This window comes from Anthonomus grandis, chromosome 2 (assembly GCF_022605725.1).
Source record: "Anthonomus grandis grandis chromosome 2, icAntGran1.3, whole genome shotgun sequence".
In the NCBI taxonomy this organism is placed as follows: domain Eukaryota; kingdom Metazoa; phylum Arthropoda; class Insecta; order Coleoptera; family Curculionidae; genus Anthonomus; species Anthonomus grandis.
This window is the reverse complement of record NC_065547.1, coordinates 35003256-35028538: the sequence shown is the minus strand read 5'-3', so window position 1 is coordinate 35028538 and position 25283 is coordinate 35003256. Positions and strand designations below refer to the sequence as shown.

Genomic DNA, 25283 nt, shown 5'->3' with positions numbered 1-25283 from the left:
TGGCTCTTGAACCCCCGCCGATAATATTTTAATTGATCATTTTCTTTTCAAGCCATTTTCAACCCTCTGACCCAGTTTAACAGCCATTCGGATGGTTTTAGACAACTGACGCATGCATATAAAGGCCTATTTTAGGCCGGTTTATGGAAACTATAATTTTCGTAATATGCGTGTGTTGGTTCGCTAAATTTAACGGGATTTATGAGAATGTCTTGGAAATTAAATTTTACGATGTTAACTTTGAAAGAAAAACTAATTTAAAGGGAGTGCTCAACCTCGATCAGTGGTAACATAATAATTGGCTACTGGTTAATTGCGGGGATTGTGAAGAAAAAAACTAGACTGCGGTCGTTAGATGACTCATGCAGATTGCGAAACGCGCTCATTTAATACCATATAGTGAAAGGAGAGTATTCAATTATAATTGGCAAAAAAATTGGTCCGTAGCAACTATTACCGAGTTCGGACGTGTGGAAAGGATAATTTTAAAAGTAATTAAAATACGAAATTCACCATTATCTGATCATAAGCATATTTGCGTCAATCTGATGAAAAAATCAGGTCGATAGGCTTATTTTCCTTTTTGAATATTTTTGTTTCAGTACAATAGTTTTTTTTTATTTGTGGAGTAAGAACTGCTATCGAAATTTTCAATTAATTATTTAGTTATTTAAAAAAAAACCTCTTACTTTCTGATTATTAATAATTATTTAAGATTAAAAGTTATATAAAAACTTTAAGGTCTACCTTAGAGATGTCACGTTTACCGTAAGATTTCCCTAAGAATATTACTATTAGATTTAAGGGCTATTAGTATTTTACCGGTTGTTTCCAAAATTTTGGAAATACATGTTTATAATCAGATAATAGAATTTTGTGATTCTCATCCATCATTCCATTACAGATACTTGTCTTTTATGGCTTAATAATAATAAATATATAAATGACAAAGGATACAAGTCTTTAATTTTACATCTTTTATGATTATTTTTACTTACTAACTGTTGTAATGATGTCTAACTAAACTTTCTTCATATAAAGAGGAGTGAAATCTATCAGTATTTTGTTATTTTTGTTCATTACCTCATAAGTCCTGCAAACCCAGCAAAATTACTTGTGATTTAAGACAAAATGAATGAAGAATTAATGACATAATGAAGATAAGAAATTAACAGCTTGTTTGGGTCTTCTAGACTTTAGTAAAGCATTTAATACAGTCATAAAATGTTACTTGAAAATTACACTGTTTTTGGTTTTCACATATTTGACGTTAAGTTTATTAAAGTCTTATATTGCTGATGGATTCCATTGTGTTGTAAATAAAAATCAACGCTCAATTTTAAACTCAAACTATGAAATAGTGGAGTGTCACAAGGTTCTGTTCTATGCCGTTTACTATTGTCCTTGTATGTGGATGAAATGGAAATAAATTGACTTATACGAAACTTCAGGAGTATGCTGCTGATTCAGCTACCAATTCCTCACCTCATTCCCGAACACAATTTAATAATGATCTAAATAACTACATAACATTCTAAAAATCCAAAATACAAATATACGATGAGTTACTTATTTTGTGCGGTATTACCTCACTATTATAGTAAATCAATTTAGAAAATACTATATCATACGCTCAATTATTAAAAAGAAAAATAATATAGACTTATTCACGTATTTAGAAAAAAATATGAACTTAAATTTTTAAGGATACCTATCGTTATATTTAATTTAATCTCTAAGTCTACTAAATCTTAAATACAATAATCTACTTGAGGTATAATTAATTTTTTATATACCCAGAAGCTGAGGTTTTATCTATCGACCTCTGAGCTCGTTTTTTCTTTTTAGAATCCTACCAAAGTTTATTTACAATACAATTGAAATTGAAAAGAACGAAAAACCTATTTATTGAATAAACATACCTAATTTGAATCTAAATTGTTTGATTGAAATGATTTATTAGACTTAGATTAAATTAAATAGGATGAAAGGTATCGTTAAAGATTCAAGTTCATCTTTCTTCTAAATAAGTGAATAAGTTCAATAATTAAGAAATCAATAATAATATTATAATAGTGACGTAATACCCAAAAAAAATTAGGATTGATTCTTGATAGCAGCTTAAGCTTCTTAGTTCACATAAATAAAAAGTTGAGCATTCCAAGCGTCACATTTCATTAAAGAGTCACATTACAGCCAAAATTAAATACTTCTTAAGTAATACATCAATACTCTATCTGATTGATTATTGCGATGTAGTTTATAATAATGCAATGACTGGTGCAGTCTCTAATTTATTCAAAAACTACCAAATTCTTGCATGAATTTTGCTTATGGAATCTCATACAAAATTCGCATATGTCCTTTTCTTAATCTTCACTCTTATTTAAAAATGGAAGATGGCAAAAATATCATTTATACTGTTTCATTTATAGAAATCAAAATCAAATCATAATCATAATCAAAACTGGGCATCCACCGTACTTTAAAGAGTTATTTAATATTTGTGATCACTCTTACAATACTACTAGATATTTTAGTATATATTTTAATCGCTTTAGAACGGATCAACGCCGTAGAGTCGTAAAGCAGCGATCTTCTACAAAGCTGCTACTACAAGCACGTAAATGATTTCACATTAAAAAAATTACTCTTTGAAGATCTAAAAATATATTAAAAGGTTTCATTTAGAATTTCAAATCAATACATAATACATGATATGCATTCATAGTTTCGATATATGCGTGTATTAGTATTGGAGTTTTTTTGTTTTCCAATGAATAATAATAGAAATGCAATTTGTAGTGTGTGCATTGTTGATATTTCTATTTTATCGATGATCACCATTTCGTTAGAGCTAAATTTAATTTTCGACTAGTGACAGAGGAGACAGTGGTTCTGTATAAATATTAAAATTCTCTCTTTGATCTCTCCTCACCTTCTACCTCATATTACTTACATTATGAATAAATGTTTATCTAACAATCAATAACCTTTACTTTGGAAAAAATCAATTATAATACCGGTTCCTAAATAGTCAAATCCCTCTGCGCATCACAGTTTCGACCCATCAGTATTTTGTGCACCCTGTCCAAAATTCTTGAAAGTATTGTATATGACCAACTTAGTCAACATTTATCTGATTCAGTTGTTATACCGTCTACTCAGTCAGGCTTTTGTACATGACAACTACTGCTTTACTCGGTATGACAGATGATTTACTTAGGGCTGCCGATGAAGGCAATGCCAGCTGCTTAGTACTCCTCGACTATAGTAAAGCATTTGACATTTTACAGCACGATACTCTTTAAAAAAAAACAGTTATGGTCTGGATAGTGATGCGATTGCCTTTATAAGAAGTTATCTGGGTGACAGAAGGCGGCAAGTAGTACATGGAGGTTCGAAATCTTCATCGATAAATAATTCTAGAGGCGTGCATCAGGGGAGTATAATATTGACTTAATTGGGACCTCGATAATGATCTTCGCTTTGATTATTATGTGTTACGTCTCCTGCAGTCATCTTTCGCCAAGTTGCGATTGCTATTTATCTACAAAGAATACTTTACTAAGGATATAAAGCTTAGATTGACTAACTCCTTATTACTTCCTCACTTAACCTATGGCAATATTGTTTATTGGCCTGCACTTACTGAAATCTGTAAAGCAACTTTGCAAAGGCTACACAACTCTTGCCTACGGTATTGCGCGAATCTGGTTGGCTTAAAGGAAAGGAAGTGGTTTTTAAAATTAACAGCACGGAGTGTTCATAGTTATCTACATTCTAAATAAGTCAAGGCAAGTAATAGACATGAGCATGTTATCCGAACCAGAGAGCTTTATACGGTTCCAAAACATAGGACTGCCATATTTCAACGATCCTTTAGCTCTAATGCTGTTAAAATTTTTTAATTCTATAGGACCTCTGAAATCAAATCGGCTCCATTTTTAAGTAACTTTAAATTAAAGTTAAATAAATTTATTATTTTGCAGACAGACTAACTGCGTTATCACATTGCTGTCGTCTTTTTTTTTATTTTCTTTTTCTAAAATTCTAGACTGGAAAAAGTATCTTTACATTTGGGCTGTGTCTCTTCTTATATTTGAAATTGTTTATATATGCATTTAATTTAAACTTAATATTCATATTTTATTAAGCTCCAAATATATTATACTTTTGGAAGGTCGCCTGTACTGTTCACTCATTGTATTATAATATTATACTTGGTTTTTTTTTAAATCAGTGGTTAGGTTGAATAGCTATGCTAGACCTCGCCACGCTTAAATAGTAGTTTTTATAAGTTTTTATGATAATAAAAAGACGTTTATTATTATTGTGCGTCATTTCATTTAATTTTAATTCAATTGAATTAGAATTATTTTTTATGTAGTTCATATTAGTGTTTCCTTTCTTCCTGCGAGTTTCTCTTCGGTTCTGATACTGTTCTCTTTAGCATTCACATTGCATTTTTTTTTAATTGAAAAAAATTAAATGTAGTTAGGTTAAAATATATTTTGATTGAACTACTTGAGTGCATCGCTTAAATCATTATTATTTTAAGTGAGTTTATGTATCGGTTCTGTTAAAATCGAGATGCATACCTAATTGCTAGGAAATTAACACTGTAATTTAGTAAAATTTTTTTTTGGCAATTAAATGTTTTTTTTTTATTGAACAATAATAGTAGACTATTGAATACGTACGTATTTTATCTTCTACTATTTTCAAGGTATTAGTTAATTTCAATTACTAAGTTCATTTTCAAAGTATTCCTCAAGTCAAAGCTCCTCAGATAAAAGTAGGGAACTTTTAAGTATTTAAAATTTCCTAAAAGAATTGTCGGTCTTAACAACGGGGTTTTTTTTCATCAATTTCCACATTCCTTTTATCAGTTGTTTATTTATAATATGAATCCAGATATTTTAGTTTGGACATAAATAGAGAAACTCACATAAGAATTAACGAAATTTAGCATTTATTTCGCTTTACGTAAGATCTGTTAATAGTTTTTTAGTGAATATGGCTCGCGGAAGATATTTGTCGGATGATCCTCGTACAAAAATAGTTGATGCATACAAGAGTGGTACGGCAAATGGGCATGGTCCGACTCAACTTTGTGAAAAAATATTTGCATTGACCAACCAATAACTGGAAAAAAAGTTCTTTCTACTGATGAAAATAAATTTAATTTATTCGGGTCTAATAAAACAGCATGCGTACATCACCGAGAATGCAAAACAGTTCATCCAAAGTATACAAAGCCTACTGTAAAGCATGGTGGCGTATCCTGTATGATATGGGGTTGCTTTTCTGGGTACGGTACAGCACCACTACATGTTATTGAGGCTATTATGGATCGATTTATGTATTTAGATATTCTAAAAAATGAAATGCTAAATAATGTTATAACCATTAGCTGAGGATAATTTATCATTGACCTGGATATATCAGCAGTATAACGACCCTAAACATAAATCAAAGGCTTAGAACATTAAAAGGCTAGAATTGGCATTGCCATGAAAGTATGGACAGTTTGTTTGCTTGCAACATCTCTGATGCAATGATGCCAAATGCTTATGTAGAAATGGCAAAAAAACACACTCTAATATATCATAACAATTTGTCCCTTTTTTGACAGGCGCAAAACAATATTATTCCTCTTCAATAAAAAATGAAGCCTTTTTTTTCTTAAAATATGATAATTGAGATTCTATTCCTTTTTCAACCAAAAACTAAAGAAAAAACACAGAACTTCACAAAAGCCGTTTGTCAAGATGACATCAGCTTGTGCCTGTGGTGTTGCCATTTCAAATTTTTTAAAAGGGGTTTTAGGAATAAGAATGTTAATAATTTTTGTTTGCTTTGAAGATGTTATTTTAGAATAATATATGTCTACTTTTTATTTTTAATCCAAAATCTAACATTAATATGTTAAATTAACATGTGTTAATATATACCTAAAAATTTGCTATTTTGAAAATGCGTGTAAACTTGACAATAGAGAATCGAATAATATGTTTATAAACAAAACAACCCCCTTGCCCCTGTGCACATATTGAACTTAAACCAACTTGTTGTTTACTAATTCTAGCCTTTCAATGTTCTAAGATCAAAGGTAATTCAAGGATGATCTGGGAGGAACTAGACCGGCGTATAAGATAATATCAGATCAGAAATGAAAATGATCTTAATAAACTTTTGGAATCCATGCCAAACTAATGTTGGGTGGTTATTGCCAATAAGGGATATCCTTATCCTTTAAATTTATTACTTTATTAATTTTATTACTTTTAGAAATACGTATTATATTGAAATGTTTAGTAAAAAAATTTAGTTTCACTTCTTTTGTCCCTATAGTATAATGTTTATTTAAATAAAATCTTTGGTTTTTTTATATACTTTATTACTTTACCGAAATAACATTTTAAAAAATATTGTTGATTTTCATTACATATAGAACTGTTATATAATTTTTAAGTCTCTCTATTGTTGTCCGATAGTGTAGTTCTTTGTTAAGGCCTACGTTAACTTTTATAACATAACTTTTCAGTTCCGAACTGTTACCGCACGAATCCTGCATCCCGTCGGATCAATGGCTCCTTGGCGGCCCTCTCGGTTCCCGGAACGCCATCCTGGTGTTCCGCAGCTGCGCCCTGGCCGACCCCAACTCCCCAACCGACAAAGACAAACCCGCCAAGAAACTACACGTCACCTACAAAGTGCTCCAGGCGGAAACAAAACTGCTCTCGAAACTGTTGGACTGCCACGGAGTGACCGAGGTCGCTCCGAACTCCTCCGATTTCAATCTTTTATGGACTGGATCGCACCCGAAACCCGGAACGTTACGGGCTTTGGCGCCCCATCAACGCGTGAATCATTTTCCGAGGTCCTACGAGTTGACACGCAAGGACCGATTGTATAAGAACATCGAACGGATGCAACACCAGAAGGGCCTGAAGCATTTTGATTTTATACCGCAGACGTTTGTTATGCCTACGGAGTTTAAGGAGTTGTGCTCAACGCATCACAGGATCAAGGGACCCTGGATCGTGAAACCCGTGGCGTCGAGTCGGGGCAGAGGTAAGTCGTGGACTCGTAATTAGGATTTTAAGGCATTCAATTAAATTTTCTAGGTTTACCGGTTTTATCATGAATCGACTCACAAGTGCAATTCAGAATTTTCTAATTTATTTAATTTCTTTACATTTTTTATTCAGTTATTTAAGTCATATTTATTTACCAATGTCAACAGCTAACTATTACATCTTTAATACGTATTAACTAAATACAAGAACACGATAGGTTAAACTATGACGTTAATAAAAACCAAATTACATCAACCAAGAAGTATCAAAACCTTAGCCAGTTGGTTTAACCAGTGCCAAAAAAGAAAGAAAAAAAAAGTATCAAATATACACATACTAATTCCACTGCCTACTGGGAAGTAAAAAGTCTATCCTCAATTATTTTTACAAAGGTATTCGAACTAATCATATCCAAGTCTAAATCACTACCACTACAGGTCGTTATTTAAAAACTAGGATAACGGAATACAAAAGAAGCGTTAAACCTGAAATTTTATAAAGATCAAAAAAGAGAACAACTCTGGCAGAACATGCTGAGTCAGAACTACACCAATTTAATTTTGAGGAGGTTAACCAACAAAAAAGAAGATACTGACAACTTAAACACATTTTACGAAAATCTCATCAATCTAATAAAAGCCAAAAATTAAATTTAAACACTCTTCAGATACCTCCTCTAATAACTAATCAACAACATTTAATAGCATAGACAAATATATTACTTATCTTAAAATATTTATAACGATATTTTAAAAAAGGGGAAAAAACAAATTATATTTTGTTTACATTATCTAAACACTTTAACAATTCAAACCCACAACTTAAAACATTATTCATTATTTTTGTTGCTTACACACCAGCACTTTGATATCTTCAAAAACTATTAAATCAAATGGAACCATCAAAGAAATACAACTATGTTTCACTTTTTAAACTCTAAGGAAAAGCTTTAATTTAATAGTTGATTTTCATCTCCGCGTTGTAAAGGTGTATTGGAGTAATTGAAATAGCCATTGAATAATATAAGAGTTTAGTTTTAATGTATTTTAATATCGTTTTTGACCAGTATACCTTTCACTATACTATTCTTTCATTATGGAGTCAATGAGAACTTACTCCCTTGCATGAATAAAATTGACACAAAGCCAAGGTGAGTCAAGCCTTGTTCTTTGTTCATCTCCTTCATCTTCTTCTTTATCTTTTCCTTAATCTTCTTTACTTTATTGATTTTTAGGACTTCTTATGTGGTTATAGGCTTGAATAATGATCAGTACATCCATGCATTTGTATTTTTAAGGGTCCTAAAGAGAGCTTTACTCACACCTGTGTTAAAGAAGGGAGACCACGACAAAGTTACAAATTTGGCCTATAATTTGTTACTGTACAATTTCATTACTGCCAAAAAAAATTGACAATATCATGCCTAAACAACTTGTTGAATACTTCAAAAACAACAAATTATTCAGTGATCAGTTTGGCTTCAGACTGGGGAGAAGCACAGTAATGGGTATTCTTGACAATTTTAAATAGAAACGTTGGCATTAAAAGAAAAAAAGTTTTACATGGCTTGGATTTTAATTGACCCCACATCCAACTAAAGCCTTAAAAATTAACACAATTGAACTGGGTCACTAAAGCAACAGATTAAAGTCTTTTTTTGTTTTGTATTTTCATTAGTTACAAAGAAAGGGAGTAGTTGAAGAAGTTATAGAGTATTGATTTTATTTGTTAATACTTCATACATATAAACAAGACAAGTTTTAATCCGCCAATTTTCTAAGAATAATCTCCCAAATTCCTTAAAAAGTAAACGATGGTTATACCCTTGCTATAGAAATTACATTTTTAATAAAACATATGTTTCAAAATTTCCACTGTACGCGCTCTCTAGTTTTAATCCATACCTCATGTTGAGACCATACAACTGTGTTCCAGTCTTGGTAATATCAAACTTAAAAAGTTTTAGACAACACTTTACATTCAAACTTATGGTAGATCTAATGAAGAAACTCTTCGTTTTATGTGCTTTATTTACCATATTAACATGGTGATCTCTAAAGACCATATTTATATGAAAATATTTAATGAAAATAAACAAATTTATATTCTAGGAGATTTTAACATTGAATTATTAATTGATAACGAAAATGGAAGTAATTTATTGTCATTGTTAAAGTCATTCAATTTAGTTCAAACCATATACAAAAATACCAGAACAATAAAAACATGTGCAAGTTGTATAGACAATATTTTCACCAATGCAGAATATATTGGAACATGGGTATTTGAAAATTTCGTGTCGGATCATGCAGCTCAGAAAATAAGCTTTGAAATAAATTGTTTAAATAAAAACCCTTTACAATATAAACGTATCTTTTCACAAGAAAACAAGGCTGATTTTTTGAGAAGTTTAAAGGACCAGGATTGGGCACAGGTATACTGTTGTAATGTGCAAGATGTAAATATTCAATGGAACACATTTATGAAAAATTTTAAGAGACTGTTTAACCAAAGTTTTCCTCTTAGGCAACTAGGTGGTCGAAAGAAAAAAGAGATATATAAAGATGTAGATATTTTAGAATATAAGCGTAAACTAGATATTTTATTAGTGTTAAAAAACCAGAATGATACTTTTAAACAAGCGTATAGAGTCGAAAAACTTAAATATGACAGCTTATTAGTTAACGCACGTGCCAAGCAATATGAAACGCGAATTAAGAACTCGCACAACAAATCAAAATGTATGTGGTCTATTTCCAGATCTATTAAGTTCCCTAATTAAAATTCCATTTAATTCTTTAATTGAAGAAAATTCTAGGGCAATGTTCTCATGTCCCGTTACACCAGAGGAAATTAGTGACATAGCGCATAGGTTAAAAAATAAAAATAGCAGTGAAATAGATGAAATCCCTACAAGTATTATTAAAATAGCAACTCCTAAAATCAATAATGTCCTGTGCTATGTCATTAACAACTCTTTTAAATATGGAATATTCCCGGAAAATTTAAAAATTGCCCAAATAAATCCATGCTTTAAAAAAGGGGATTCTGATAATTTTAATAATTATAGGCCCATATGCCTATTACCGAGGTTTTCAAAAATCCAAAGCAGCTATGAGCACAAGATTGATTAATTTCTTTACTTCCAATAACCTGTTTAGTGAAACTCAACACGGTTTCTTAAAAGGCAAGTCAACACAAACTGCTATATTTGCATTCATTAAAAACATTGTAGAACATTTGGAAAATGGTGAAGTTGCTCTTGGAATGCTTTTAGTCTAACCAAAGCGTACGATTGTTTGAATAGGGACCTGTTAATAAAAAAAATTAGAGAAATATGGCATAAGGGGAAATGTAAATGTAATGAGTGGTTTAGGTCCTACATTAATAACAGAAGACAAATAGTAAAAATATCAAAGGATGGGAAAACAGGTTATTCTAAATGTGTATTTTATGATATAGGAATTGCACAAGGCAGCATACTTGGTCCGGTATTATTCATAATATTTATTAATGATCTTGATCTCCTAATAAATTCACCTAGCCAGAAGATTGTTAAATATGCTGATGACACTAACATTATTATTACTGGTAAATCATTAAAAGATTTATTAAATAAAACAGAAGAATTCTTTGACATGATCACATACTGGTTTAATACAAGAAAAAACAAATATTATAATGTTTAGAATAAAACAATGTAATATACAAAAGCCTTTGCAAATGGAATTTGGCAATAATGATTTAAATGTAAACGAAAATGCCAAGATGTTAGGTTTATACAGTGCTTTCATTTCAAAACGATCCAACTTAATAACTTAATAATGAAATCGATAAATGTGTAAGCAAATAGTTAGCGAAAATGTCTAGAAATAATGAATATTTAATTTACGCCAAACTTTGGTATGTCAAATGGCTACCCCATGGTGTGATACATTATTTTAAAGGGCATTCATTATGCTATCAATGGTTGTAAAAAAAAAATAAAATTGATTGACCAAGAAGCAATTAAAGTGTAAATCGGTAGGGTAGAAAAACAAATTTAATTAGTTTACCAAATTTATTTCATTAAATGTTCAAAATGTGCGCCGTTATTAGAAAGATAATAAAAAAGCCTATTTTCAAACTCCTTACGAACATTGGCAAGGGTCTGCCCGCTAATTTCTCTGCATTCTTGATATATTCTATTTTTTAAATTCTCAATACTCTCAGGTGTAGTTTTATAAACTTTGCTTTTTAAGTATCCCCAAAGGAAAAAGTCTAGTGGGGTTAGGTCCGGAGACCGCGCAGGCCATTCGATTGCACCACATAAATGCATAATTAAACGTCCCCCTGTATATCTAATTTGACGTGTGTTTTTTTTTTTTTTTTTTTTTAAGAAAGTTATTAAGGGTGGATCGTTTTGAAATGAAAGCACTGTATACCAATGAACACCTTAACGGGTCATACCATATAAACCAGCTAATAAAAAAGTTAAATTTTATTTGTTATGATATTAGAATAGTTGGAAAATACATGAATGAAAATTACAAAATGTTTTTATTGTTCAAAAAAGGTTGATAAGAATTATAAAAAAAGGGTTTTCTTCAAAGTTGTAGGTTAGTCTTTAGAGATTTGGGTATTATGACCATATACGCTTTATGTATATTTGAATGTTTCATGTTTCTTTTCAAAAACAAACATTTTTTCCAATTAAAAACGGAGCATAAATATAAAACAAGGACATTAAACTTTAGGTATCCAGTTCATAAACTTTCACTAACAGAAAAATCTCCACATTATGCATGTATAAAACTATTTAACTCCTTACCAGAAGACATAAAAAGAATTGTATCAGTTGGAAAGTTTAAGGCTGCAATTACGGATTTGTTAGTAAAGCTGGAACCCTACTCTAGTAGACTAAGAGACTATTGTACCTAATCCTAATGCATGTTTTTTGTTGACATTATTTCATTTCATGTACAGTGTTTGTAATTGTTATGTGATTTGAAATAAAGATATTATTATTATTATTATTTTTAGAGTGCATTATCAAACCTAAATCTGTCTCTTTTTCCGAATTCACAAACTGTATACCATTAATGCAATAGGTATATGATATAACATTCTTATTCAAAGTAAGAGACATTGCACAACACTTTTTACTGTTGAAAGTAAAGCAATTTGTGTTACACCAGTTCACCACAGTATCCAAATTATTTTGTAAACAAAATAATCATCTATAGTTTTAGTTAGACTGTATATTTTAAAAACATCTGCAAGAAATACACTTTGCGATATTCCAGTAACCGAACACATAACATTTATACATATTAAAAATAGCAAAGTTCCTATATAGGAACCTAAAGGGAATATAAAGAAACTAGTGAAAACATCAGATCTGACTTCCCCGATCTTAACATGGTATTTAACAAATAATATTTGATAAGGTCAATCAGTATATTGCTCAAATTATTCTTATAAAGTGCTTTTATTATACCTTATTATACCAGTGTGTCTAACCTTGCCGAATGCTTTTTTCATATCATCATTAAACGCTTCGTGAACAAACTGGACAAATGTTATTAAATTGATTAATGTAGATTTATTTGGCAGAAACCCATGCTGGTATTCAGATATATTAAACGTAACTTCTCCATACACAATCATTTACTTATGCCACTGAAGATTACTAGTGGACTGTATTTAATTAAGTTTTTATCTCTATCGAAGGATCATAGCTTAAATGGTGCTGAAACAGTTAACTTAATAAATAAAATAAACTTGTACAATACAAAATATGCTCATTTATTGGATCAAAAGATAAGAAAATGAAATAGTTGGTCTGTAAGGCAGTTGTTAACTACGGGTTGTCTTTGTTGTCTTTCTGTTTACTTAATTCAACCTTGTTTACACTGATTTTTGCTTCCTAGTAGGTAACTTTACTTATGTCTTACTTACTTAACTAGCAAGAATGGTGGTCATACTTTAATCACAATGGATTAAATACTTTAAACTATTGCGTTGATGTAATAGGACCGACCCGTCGTCACTAGGGATATTAATACTTACAAGGTAGGTTTTCAGTAGGTTCAGAGTATAAAGGTATTTAAACTATGAGTGTGTAAAGAATATTAAGGATTATGGATGTAAACTTGGTTACTGAAGGTGGAAAGAGGGAGACAGAGAGAAACCCGTCTTGGGTATTAGGGATAATAGGCAAAATAGGGAAAACTCCGTGAGCGACTTCTCACTTCGACTGCGACTACGACTCGCGATTCGACTCTTGGACCAGTAATAGCAGTAAGTCAAGAGTCTGGAAAGAGACATTATAGACTTTTTTAGAGAATTACTAGGATTTATGGAAATGCCACTCTCCATGTTTTTATTGATTTAAATTATAATAAAATAAAATAAAATCTATTAAATATTTTGAGAAATCCTACGACCGTGTTCAAAGGATTGTTTCACAAAAGTTTTGGGGTAAAAATTATGCAAACCAATGAAAAATCGTGGAAGATATGGCCGGAATCGTTTTAAAAAAATGCTTAAGATTCGCTATTCGGCACCCGTTTATCAATATTGAAGGTTACATTGCGTACTATCATTCTGCAATGTATTTATAACTCTGTGCTTTCCTTAATTCTTAAAAATAAAAAGATTTTCTGAAAGTTTAAAGATGGGTAACCCTTTAAATCCGTGAAAGATGTAAAAAATAATTTCAAAATGCCTTGAAGCAGTGTTAGCTTAATCCCGTGTAAGTTTTTGGCCCTCTATGTAAAAAAACCTAATAATTAATGATTTAATTCCCAAAGTTATATAATACGTTACATTACATTGCATTAAAAGATCATATGCGGCCGGACTTTTGCGGGTTTATCTCCCAAATGAATAAATTATAGCTGCAACTAAACTTTAGATCTAAATAATCCGAAGCCGACGAGTTCTCTGCCAATCTGCCAGGTATCTCTATTCAGCTTCGTTACCATCTGTTTCAGGTATTTTTATCGTCGAGTATCCGAATCAGGTGCCCCTGGAGGAGCCCGTGGTAGTGGCCAAGTATATTTCGAACCCTCTCTTAGTCGCCGGTCACAAATGCGACCTGAGGCTCTACGTGGTGGTGACCAGTTTTGACCCCTTAATCGTTTACATTTACGAGGAGGGTCTGGTGAGGTTCGCCACCGTCAAATACGATTCTAGTCATAAGCAGCTGTGGAACCCATGTATGCACCTCTGCAATTACAGTATTAATAAGTACCATAGCGATTACGTAAAGTGAGTTACCAGCGTATGTTGCTGAGCCAGGGTGTTTATGGTTTGAATATTGTAGATCGGACGATCCGAGTGCGGAAAACGTGGGTCACAAGTGGACTTTAAGCGCCCTACTGCGCCATCTAAAGTCCGAGGGAAAGGACACCGCGCTGCTGATGTCCCAGATCGAGGATGTCGTTATTAAAGCAGTTTTGGCGCCGGGAAGTTCGATTATTAGCGCTTGTAAGATGTTTGTGCCGCATCAGAACAACTGTTTTGGTAAGAAGCTCTTTAAAATGGTCGTCCTGGATAAATATGTGTTTGTCTAGAAAACGATTTTTATTGAAATTAAATAAAGTTAAAAATTTAAGTAAATTTTACGATTAGAAATGAAAATATTGCCGTGAAAAATTGTTTTGTTTAATTATAAAATTGGTTAACCTAAAGTGTGCAAACTATGTTATTTGTGTAAGTAATTTTAACCGTTAAAATCCCACCAGTGTTTCCAAACATTTCTAATTATTGAATACTTTAACTTTTTTACTAAATGAACAAGACAAAATTGGATTCTATTGTAAAAATAAAAATCATAATCAAAAAACGTGGTTTAACTAGAAATGTAGAACGAGAACTGAAGAAGTAATCTGAGAACTGGTTAAACTGCACTCTACGAATTGCTGTAATTTTAAATTACTAAAATTATTTTAAGATTAGAATTTCATAAATTCGATCCAGTGTATAGTGCCTCAAACAATATACAAAAATTAAAAAATCAATAACTTTTTCAATGACCTATTAAAATGTTTAAATAAATTTGGGTAATCTGACTGCGCTTGTTTATCAGGTTTATTCCGTGGGTCAAAATATTTTTAAATTTAGCTATTTAGGCAGTTGTTTTCAAATGTTATAAATATGGATAGGATTACTGAAAGTATGGTCGTTATAAATCAATGATACTATTTATTGAGGTTTTCCTTTGTATATAGTACTTGCGATTTAAAAATGTATATTTTGGAATATGTTTTTTCTTTAATTATTAACTTTAATCAGCAATATAAAAAAAAAGTTATGACAATATGCATATTAGGTATATTGCTCTTGAGAGATATAAATATTTATAAATATTTAGTTCAATTTCCATTGATGCATTAAACCGATAATCATTTTGCGTATTTTTTTGCTCTAACGCAACTCTTTTAAAAATGGTATATTTTAATAAAATGGATTTTGACTTGATTATTAAAGATTAATATGAAGTTTCGCATAGAAATGTGTCACAAAAGTATGTGACATATTTAATGTATTGCAAAATAATAAAAGTAATAACCCCAAGAAAGTTATTTCTGAGAAAAAAATCTGGTTGGTAGAAATGGGTAGTGTCTCAGATAAAATAAGTTAAGATTTAAGTAAACAATTCTGCTTAAAGTTTGAAAAAAAAGTGGCAAGAAAAAAATTAATTTAATTCTTGGTTGCAAACTAAATTCTGCCCTCAGAGTCATATAGTTTTCAAAAAGAGAAATACGTCAAAGTGAACTTGATAACTTCCAAAATAAAAATTAGAAGAAAAACATCATCCACAACCGAAACATCAGATCTTTCTATAAAAAAAGCTTTAATACTAGTTTCGATTTACATTTAATTAAAAATAAATCTAACCTCTTAAGCACAATTGTAAATGATTAAACTTAAAAATTTCCTTTTGTCATTTATAGCTACTGCTACAAATAACTCGGCAGAAGTCGATTTGCAAGAGCTTATTCAGGAAACAAATAAATTTGTGTGTAAGTGAGGCTTCAATGGTAGCAGGATTGAAAAAACTCTTTAATGATACAAACAAATTGTATTTAAAATTGTACTATATTGTATTAATTAAAATGTATGCCTCATATATTTAAGTACTGTGCATACGTACAAGTTTTAGAATACGGATGTGAAATAAGATGATTTTTTTCCTGTCGCACAGCTTTTGGAAAATGATTTGGAAGGTTGTCATAAAGAGGTAAGAAAGAGCTGTCAGAACCCTTTATGGCCCATTTTAGAAAAGTAGTTTATGATTTAAAAAAATGGACTTACTATAACACTACCACGCTTCGTGAATTGTAATTGCAGAATAACTTTTATCATAGTAAAAACACAGCAATTTTAAAAAACTTTATAGTAGATACATTACATCTATACAGTGTGTCCAAGATAAGGATGTCTATCATAAGGATCTTGGAAAACAAAAGAGATACGAAGATGGCTAAAAAGATGGCACCGTCTAATACACCAAATCGTTAGGAATTTAATAAAAACCTATTTTTTCCAATTTAAATATTGCTGAATCATATTTTGTCATACATCGTTGTATTCGTAATAAAATATGGTATTTAAAGCAGGGTATACTCTTTTTTACGCGCCATATAAAAAAAATTAGTTGATGAACGGAAAATCGTACGGAAAATCTCTCAACGCTGTTTTGTAGAGCTTAAAGTGGCCAGAAAAAAATAAAAACGAAATCGGCAAATTTTGGTTTTTTAGGCATATCTCCGGAACTACATATTTTTAGACTTGAAAATTTGCAACTTTTCTCTAACTTAACCATCTTTGTATCCCTTTCATTTTCCAAGATCCCCATGCTAGACATCCTTATCTGTACACACTGTATAGAGCTAAGTCTCTACAAACAATTTTTTTTTGTACATAATTTCAATGCATGTAAGGGTTTCTATGTGCTGAATTGTATCGTGCTGTATATATTTTTTTATTAAACATTACATAATATTGTGTATTAATATTAAAGGATATTTTAGCGCAAAATAATATAACAACTATCTAATCTCTCAAAATTAAAGGCAGTTTTCCTAATATACTAATCTATAGGAATTTAATAAAAAACTTGTTTAATAATAATAATAATTCATCATTATATTGTTTCAAAATATTGAGATATTAATATTAATACTAAATACATATACATTTGTACCTAATTTTCCATGTAAAATCAGTTCCAACTCGAGGATATTGATATTTTTTTCAATGAATGGAGATACAACTATAAATAAAAATATTTTTGACAAGAATTTTCTTTTTGGGTTAAAATTTTTGACCAGCATTTACTTAAAATTGCTATAATCATTTCAAGATTAAAATCTGAGCAGTGGTTCCAAAGCTATAGTAAATATAGGTTAAATACAGCACTTGGTTTTGCATGTAAAATTAGTTCTAGGTGTCAGATGTTGTTCATTTCCGACGGAATGGCCAAGAAAAAACTTGTATGTGAGATGGAAATATTGATCTGAGAAATATTTATTTTATTATCACACTGGCTAAACAACATTGTATAAATTCCTTTATTTTCCAACTAGCTTTTGTTTAAAATTATTATAATCATTATAAAATTTAAAAAATTCGATCAGTGATCCCAAAGTTATAGCAAAATAGGTTAAATGCGTCAAAAACCACTTGCTTTTGTATCTAAAATCGGTTCTAGGTGTCGGATTTTAATTTTTTTTTTCGGTAAATTAAGAATTAAAACAAAATTTTTAGAAATCCTTTTATTCTTCGCAGGAGTTAAAAGTAAATTAAGGCATTTTAGTAAGTAATAGGCTATGTTATAATATGGGGTTTTCATGAAAGAAAGAAATGGCAATTTTTGAATTTAATTTTTGTAATTCTTTCTTAACATTCCTAACAATTCGTCAAATATTATGCAAATTTTTTTTGATAATTAAATAAATCTCAAACTCTAGAGCTATACGGTTTCGATATTCTGATCGATTCCAATCTAAAACCGTGGCTGTTGGAGGTGAACCTGTCGCCCTCACTGAACTGCGATAGTCCCCTCGATGTCAGACTGAAATCTGCGATGCTGGCGGATTTATTAACTTTGGTGGGAATCCCCGCGGTCGATCCTATCTTGAGACCGACCAGCACCGGCAACGTCACTGCCAAGAGCAGCATGAGTTTGAAAATGAAGCTAAGCAACGTAAGTCCCAATTGAGTTTTTTGTGGGAAATTTGCAGAATAATTTCATTTTCTCTGATTAATTGAGAGTAACGGGTTATTTCTTATTTTCGATATTTTCATCAGAGAAAAAGCAAGAAATTAATATCTTAAGTTAAAAACTAAGACCATATTTTTAACTGAATCGTTATTTGATCCATTTCGAGATACTAAAGTTATATGAGGGAAACAAACAATAGATGCATGTGCAAACTGATTCATAATTCTTGTAGATTCAGTAAAATTATATTTTCTAGTGTCGTAGAGTCCATTCAGCAGACGGTCTGAGTAACACCTTCCCGAAAAAACAAACGCAATCGAGCACCAACAGGCGAATCTCGTCAGCCTCTCTGCAACCGACCCCGGAAGAAACCCGGATTATTAAAAACGCGCAGGCGCAATTCAAGAGACGCGGGGGTTTCGTGAGAATTTTCCCGGCGGTGGACAGCTGGGCCAAATATGCCCAATACTTAGGTCGGGCCGAAATCAATCTAAAATTAAACATTTGAATTGACGTTTTTCGGCTTCTCCGCAGATCCATCCACGGGTATCCCGATTTCGGGAATAGTCTCGAGCAGCTGCTACACGGTGTCCCAAGTGCACAACCACAATTTACTTTTGTACTCGAATTTGTTCCCCGATATGGTGCAGGTGGTGGTCAACAAACCGACTGATTGTAAATCGATGCCGAATAATCCGAGAGCGCGATTCACGTCATTGGATCGGGGGAGGAGGGACGTCCCCGCAGACAATCAAATGAGTAAGTTGAATTTTTGGGTTGTTTAGGAGTTTTCGGGTTTTATTGTATGATTTGCTGTACAAATAATACAATAAATGCAAAAAGTAAATATGTTCAGAGTCGCTCCTCCTATATTTCCCCACCCGCCTTAACTTTTTTGGTATAAAAAAATAGTAAATATAAATGTTGGAAATATTAAAAAAAATATTTATCAAATTTGACATCATGTATTTAATTCTTTTAAATGATGGTCTTTTTATTTCAAAAATATATACATTAATATTTGGTTCAGCCGTTTTTGAAATATTTTGGCTTCAAGTTTGATTTGGTTGCGAGACTGGTAGCTATCGTTTGGGTTTTAACTTTAGAAACTTTTCAGAGTATCTATAGTTTTCCAATTTAAATTAATGTAATAATTAAAATACAATTTATTTTCTTTTGATCAATTACTAATAGTTTCAATTTTCTTGGTTAGGCTGGTTTATAGAATTTAAAATTTTAGCTCTGAGGTCTTTGATGTTTGCACTTGTTTGTGAATATACATTGTCGTTTAAAAACCTCCATCAAATAAATCCAAAGGTGGAAGTTCTGCACTATTTCGTAGCCAGTTTATGGTTCCTCGCTTACTTATACAGTAGTGGAAAAAAGTAGAGCAACATTTAAATACTTTATTTCTTTAAGCAGTGAATGTAAACCAGAAGTAAAATTAATTCCAGTAATTTATTATTACACAAGCAATTTAATATTAAGAAAAAAAACATGTTTCCTTGTCCTTAGTATTTTTGTATTAAAAAATTATTTTTTAGGTGGAAAAAAGTAAAGCAACATTTTTTAATATTCGTTTTTATTTCATTTCTAATAAATGAAACAAAAACATAAGTTAATATTTTGTAAAGTACCCGTTATTTTTAATTACATCTTCACAACGTTTTGGCATAGATCTTATTAGCTTAGAAATAATCCCTGGATCCATATTCACCCATGCTTCCTTCAATGCTTCAAACAATTCTTGCTGATTTTTATAAGATCCTCTGATTTTGGAATCTAAAATGTCCCACGGATTCTCAATTGGATTGAGATCAGGGGATTTTGAAGGCCATTCCATTACATTAATGTTTTCCTTTCTGAACCAAGCTTTTACGAACCGAGAAGATTGCTTGGGATCGTTGTCCTGTTGAAATAAATGTCTTAAAGGCATAGGTCATAGTATCATCAGAATATGGAATCATTTCGCTCTCTAATATGTCCTTATATTGAAACCGGTCCATTATACCTTCTATTTTATACAGGGGGCCCATACCATAGCCCGAAAAGCATCCCCAAACCATAACTGCTCCACCACCATATTTCACTGTTGGTACCTGTCCGTACTTGGGGTTGAGTCTTTCATTGACAGGGCGTCTAACATACACAATTCCATCACTTTTGAACAAACAAAACTTGGATTCATCGCTCCAGATTACCTTTTTCCAATCATGCTCTGTATAATGTCGATGCGTTTTAGAAAAACTTAAACGGGAACGTCTATTTTTTTTGACAGCAGCGGTTTTTTGGCAGGTCTTCTGGCAAATAACTTGGACTCTAATAGTCTATTTCTCACCGTCCTCGAAGTCACGTTTACTCCAAGCTCTTCGGATATGCGGTGCTTTATCTTATTGGATCCCAGAAAAGGCTCATTCTTAGCAATTTTGTTTATTTGTTTATCGGTATATGGAGTGGTTTTTCTACGTCTCCCTGACTTTTTCTTAACAGATAAATCGCAATTTATATGAAACTGCTTAATTATACGAGACACGATAGATATATGTAACCCAAATGTCTTTGCAATAGCAATCTGCTTTTGACCGCTTTTGTATAAATCAACAATTCTATTTTTAATATCGACAGATAAATGTTTACCGCGAGGCATCTTAAGCAGCCAAATACCGTCAACTTATCAGTTTAAACTAACACTAAGTAAAATATGTTGCATGATTTGAGAAATATTTCAAAAATGTTGCTTTACTTTTTTCCACTCTGAAGTATTCTTTTTTGTGTCCCTTGGTAAAACGAGATAAGAATTAACAGTTGTTATTGGCAAGCCATTTATAAGTACCATATGTTTTTATCTACAGAAATTTTATGCTAAAAGTCATCATCTAATATTTTATTTTAGCAACTTATTAAATGTTGCTCTACATTTTGCCACTACTGTACATATTTCAAACCTATTATTTAAAAAAAATTACAACAGGCCTCACATTATATGATGGAGATTTTGATGCCATATTATTTGAGCATATTGGCGGATTGTAACTCCTCTAAGAAAGCCTCTATTTCTGCATTTAAAAATACCATACACCTCTCACCAACTAAAGATCCTTTGTAAAAAAAGGTACCAATAACTTCATTATTTAGGATACTACACCACACGTGGAGGAGTCAGTCTCCTTCCCTAAAATTTTATTTCACAGAATTCGCGTAGCCCAAAAATGCCTATTTTTCTATTAAATAAACCAGCAGTTTCGCCGTACAAAGCATAAACCTGACGAAACTGCATTTAAGTTACATCCGAGAAAATCCAAGTTTCACTATTTCATTTCGTGTTACTTCTCTCGTGCATAATAAAATTTGTATCGGTGTTATTTACAAAGAATATCTGTTTTTATAAAATGAAAATAATATTGACATGTAGAATTCCATGACGAATGCATTGATGTAAGAAACTCAATTTTGACAAAAATCTAAGTTAAACTTTTATGCTGTTCTCATATTTCACATTTCTCTTCATTTGTACAACGAATTTATACACGAGTATAGGAAAAACTCACAAAAAATAAATTATTAAATTAATTTCATATTATTGCTCCTTATGTCAAAGTAATTTTGTATATTTTTAAGTCTCCGTGCAATAAAACAATTACAGCAATGTGCAGAGGGGCCCATTTTATGCTCGTCTATAATGAAAGCCAGGCAATCATAAACTTCAAACTAAATTATTTCAAAAACGGCTCAACCAAATGTTAATAATGCATACATTTTTAAAATAAAAATAAGAAGACCTATCATATAAACAAATAAAATACAGGGAGTCGAGTATTTAAGAAAACACCCTGTATTCATAACAATATACTGGGTGGCCATTTGAAAAGGAAACAGAGCCTATTTTGGGTCCCTCAGAACATTTGCGAAAAGAATCCTCGGACCCGTCAATTTTTGATTCAAGGGGGGAAACATTTTTTTGCTAGTTTCGCCCCCCTGAGGGCAAAGCCTTAGCGGGAGGTGACAAGGGCCTCCAAAAATTGTAAATGGAACGGGGGGTCGAGTGATGATAAATAGTACAAAATATCAATAGAACTTTCTATTAATTAAAAATATATACCCAAAATTATTTATTTATTTAAAACGCAGAATAATTGTTATTACATTAAAAGAGTGTTATACTGGTAAAAACCAATAACTATAAAACTAATCCGAGACAAAATAAAACGAGTAAAAAAACACCATACATCTAAATAAAATTTTAAGACCTAACTGCTTTTGCGGACTATAAATTTATTTTGAAGCATCCTTTATTTGTTTTACAGAAGAGTGTAAAAAGTCTATATCACACTTAATTATCCCATGGCTACGTTCTTCTAACATCTTATTTATTGGTAACTAATCAGTTTTATTAATAGTCTATTATTATTTATTGGCAGGTGTATTTTTGGAACATAAAGTTTAATATTATTTATAATATAATAGATACGATTGTGATAATATGATTTACAATATATCAAGTTAACATAGTATTATAGGAAATCATGTACGGGTATATACCAAACTTTCTGGCATAAAGGAACCTTAAAAATAATTGTTGAACCTTTGCAATCAGATCAACATTGAATTCGACTTGTGGTGCCCATATGATAGAAGCTTACTTTATGCTAATTGTTACTAGTACATTATATAATAATATTAGGGTTTCAATATTTGATTTAAAAAAAAATAATGGTGTTATATTTCCAAAGAAATAATGTAATTTTTTTTTTCAAAATGGAACGCAGTGAGGATCTAAAGTATTTAATGTTGAAACCTGAAATATATGGCAAATGACTAAAATGACCCGAGAAATATTAAAATGTCTCTTTTTATGCGTTAGAGTTGATTGGTTATAAGATGTTTTAATTTTGAATGTTATAGGGATTTATGTACAAACTTTAGTTTTTATCAATTAGATAATTTCGTTTTTTAATGTAATCAAAGCTTTTTTTTTAAGAATCTGTATAACTTTTAAATTTAGTTTCGAAAATGATACAGAACTTTTTATAGTGGACAAAAAGAAATCCTAAATTTTCAATACTAATAATCCGATATGACAGTGTCTGAACATATTAAAAATGTCATAATCTTTTCTAGTTGTTCCCAAAGTAACCGGAAGGCAGGATAGATACGAGCGTGCCTTGAGTGGGGGACACAAACAGGCCCTAGTGGCTCCTAGTAAGGTCACCAAGGAGGCGCACAGCGTTGAAATGAGGCGAAAGATTGTCGATATGTTAAAGTGCGGCAAGAAAATTACGTAAGTTATATGCCATTTGTTTAATTCTCGTAAAGCCGAATTTTAATAACTCTAAAGCCTTATTATTCATTCTTGGCCAATTCATAGAGAATGTTCATTATATCATTTCTTGATGGGCAATTTTAACGAAGAAATGAATATTTTGATATTTGGGTCGCTACTTTGGGAAATTCTTCTTCTTATTAACAAATATTTAAAACATAAGAGTTGAAACACATTTTACATAGCATATAAATGTAATTACATAAAGGAAGAATGGCAAGTAACAGGGAAACCAGACACCTATAAATCTAGCTCTAAAAAATAACAAAAGTAATAGAAACAAAAGCAATTACCTATCCTACGCACTAAGCAGTTGAGGCAGAACCTTAAATTTGCAATAATCTGTTGGGATCCCAACAAGAGTTACAGACCAAAACAAAACGTTCATCGACCACTTTTTGTAAAGTTGACACACACATCACAGACCATTCTCCAATAATGTTACAACTGAAACTTTAATTCTCATGAGAAAAAATGCAATATAATCCAATCAAAATGTCATACCAAGTGATATATTACGTTTAGTAAAATCTTTCTTAATGAAATAGATAATACAGATTGCTATGATATCTGGAAACAAATTTGTTAGTAAGGTACTGTTTCAATTATTAAGTATGTAATTTTGAAAAGTATGACAAAAAAAGTTAGAAGAATAAAGGATTGGATTTCAAACGAGTTGATAATGGCCATAAGAAAGGAGAGAAAGTATCCATACAGACAAACTAGAAATAGAGTAAAAACAATACAATAAGCTAAATTTTATTATTACAAATGGCACTTGTTATGTAATTCAAATAGTATAAAAAATGTATTAATCAATAAATGAAATTACAAATTTTAAAAAAATGGTCAACAATTAGAATTACCAATAACGATAATGAGCAGTCTGCATCATTAAAGGATATGGCTAACTACTACAATAATTACTTCTAGAGAGGCTGAGTACTGCACAGTGCACATGCTGTCTACAAACTTACTTCAGAAATCAGAAAAAATTTGAACACAAACAAAAAATGCATTGCAGTCTTTGGGAGAGGTACCTCATAAAAACCTGCTACACCAACTTCAAACCATTATGGCATTAGAGGTGTGATATTGAGCTTTTTGAGAAGTTACTTTGAGGGCAGGGAACAGATCACTAAATTGAAACACAACTATAGTGACAAGGTGAAGCCCTAAAATTGTTTCTAGAGCCTTGTTTTTTTAAAGTATAACTTAATACTCTTCTCAAATTTCTTTTGTCGGTTCCTTTGATGATAGTGCTTGTATATTTAATGGAAAACATGCCAGGAAGACATTGTGCAATGACCTTAGTAATATAAGGACTGGTTACTCTCAAAAACTCAGCATCAAGATAAAAATAAGCTATATTGCCTTCTCTCCTGAGAAATGTTAATAGACCACTTTTTAGAGGAAGTTAGTAAGGAAGTAAGAAAAACCAAACATGGAAATTATACCAGCCAAAATCTTAAATAGCAAAAACATATTGATTATCTTGCAGAAATTGTAAACACCAAACTTTGCAACTCTTGTACATAGTTCAGAACTACATATTAGTTATTTAAAGAAAAATAGAATTTACCACACAAAATGATATACCGGGTGGTGCGTCGCCGAACGGAACATATGTAAACAATATATGTAACAACCCATGTAAATTTTA

General features: G+C 31.2%; 1 protein-coding gene across 5 annotated transcripts in view; it reads left to right on the top strand.

The window, feature by feature from the left end:
• The window catches only part of LOC126747423 (tubulin polyglutamylase TTLL5), a 48068-nt gene that overhangs the window by 15640 nt on the left and 7145 nt on the right, over positions 1-25283 (top strand). For all 5 annotated transcript variants that reach the window (XM_050456061.1, XM_050456042.1, XM_050456053.1 and 2 more), the window contains 7 exons: positions 6551-7080; positions 14063-14339; positions 14395-14594; positions 18047-18282; positions 18557-18773; positions 18835-19059; positions 23419-23578. In XM_050456061.1, coding sequence (XP_050312018.1) covers positions 6551-7080; positions 14063-14339; positions 14395-14594; positions 18047-18282; positions 18557-18773; positions 18835-19059; positions 23419-23578 — 1845 coding nt within the window. The remainder of the gene's footprint in view (positions 1-6550; positions 7081-14062; positions 14340-14394; positions 14595-18046; positions 18283-18556; positions 18774-18834; positions 19060-23418; positions 23579-25283) is intronic.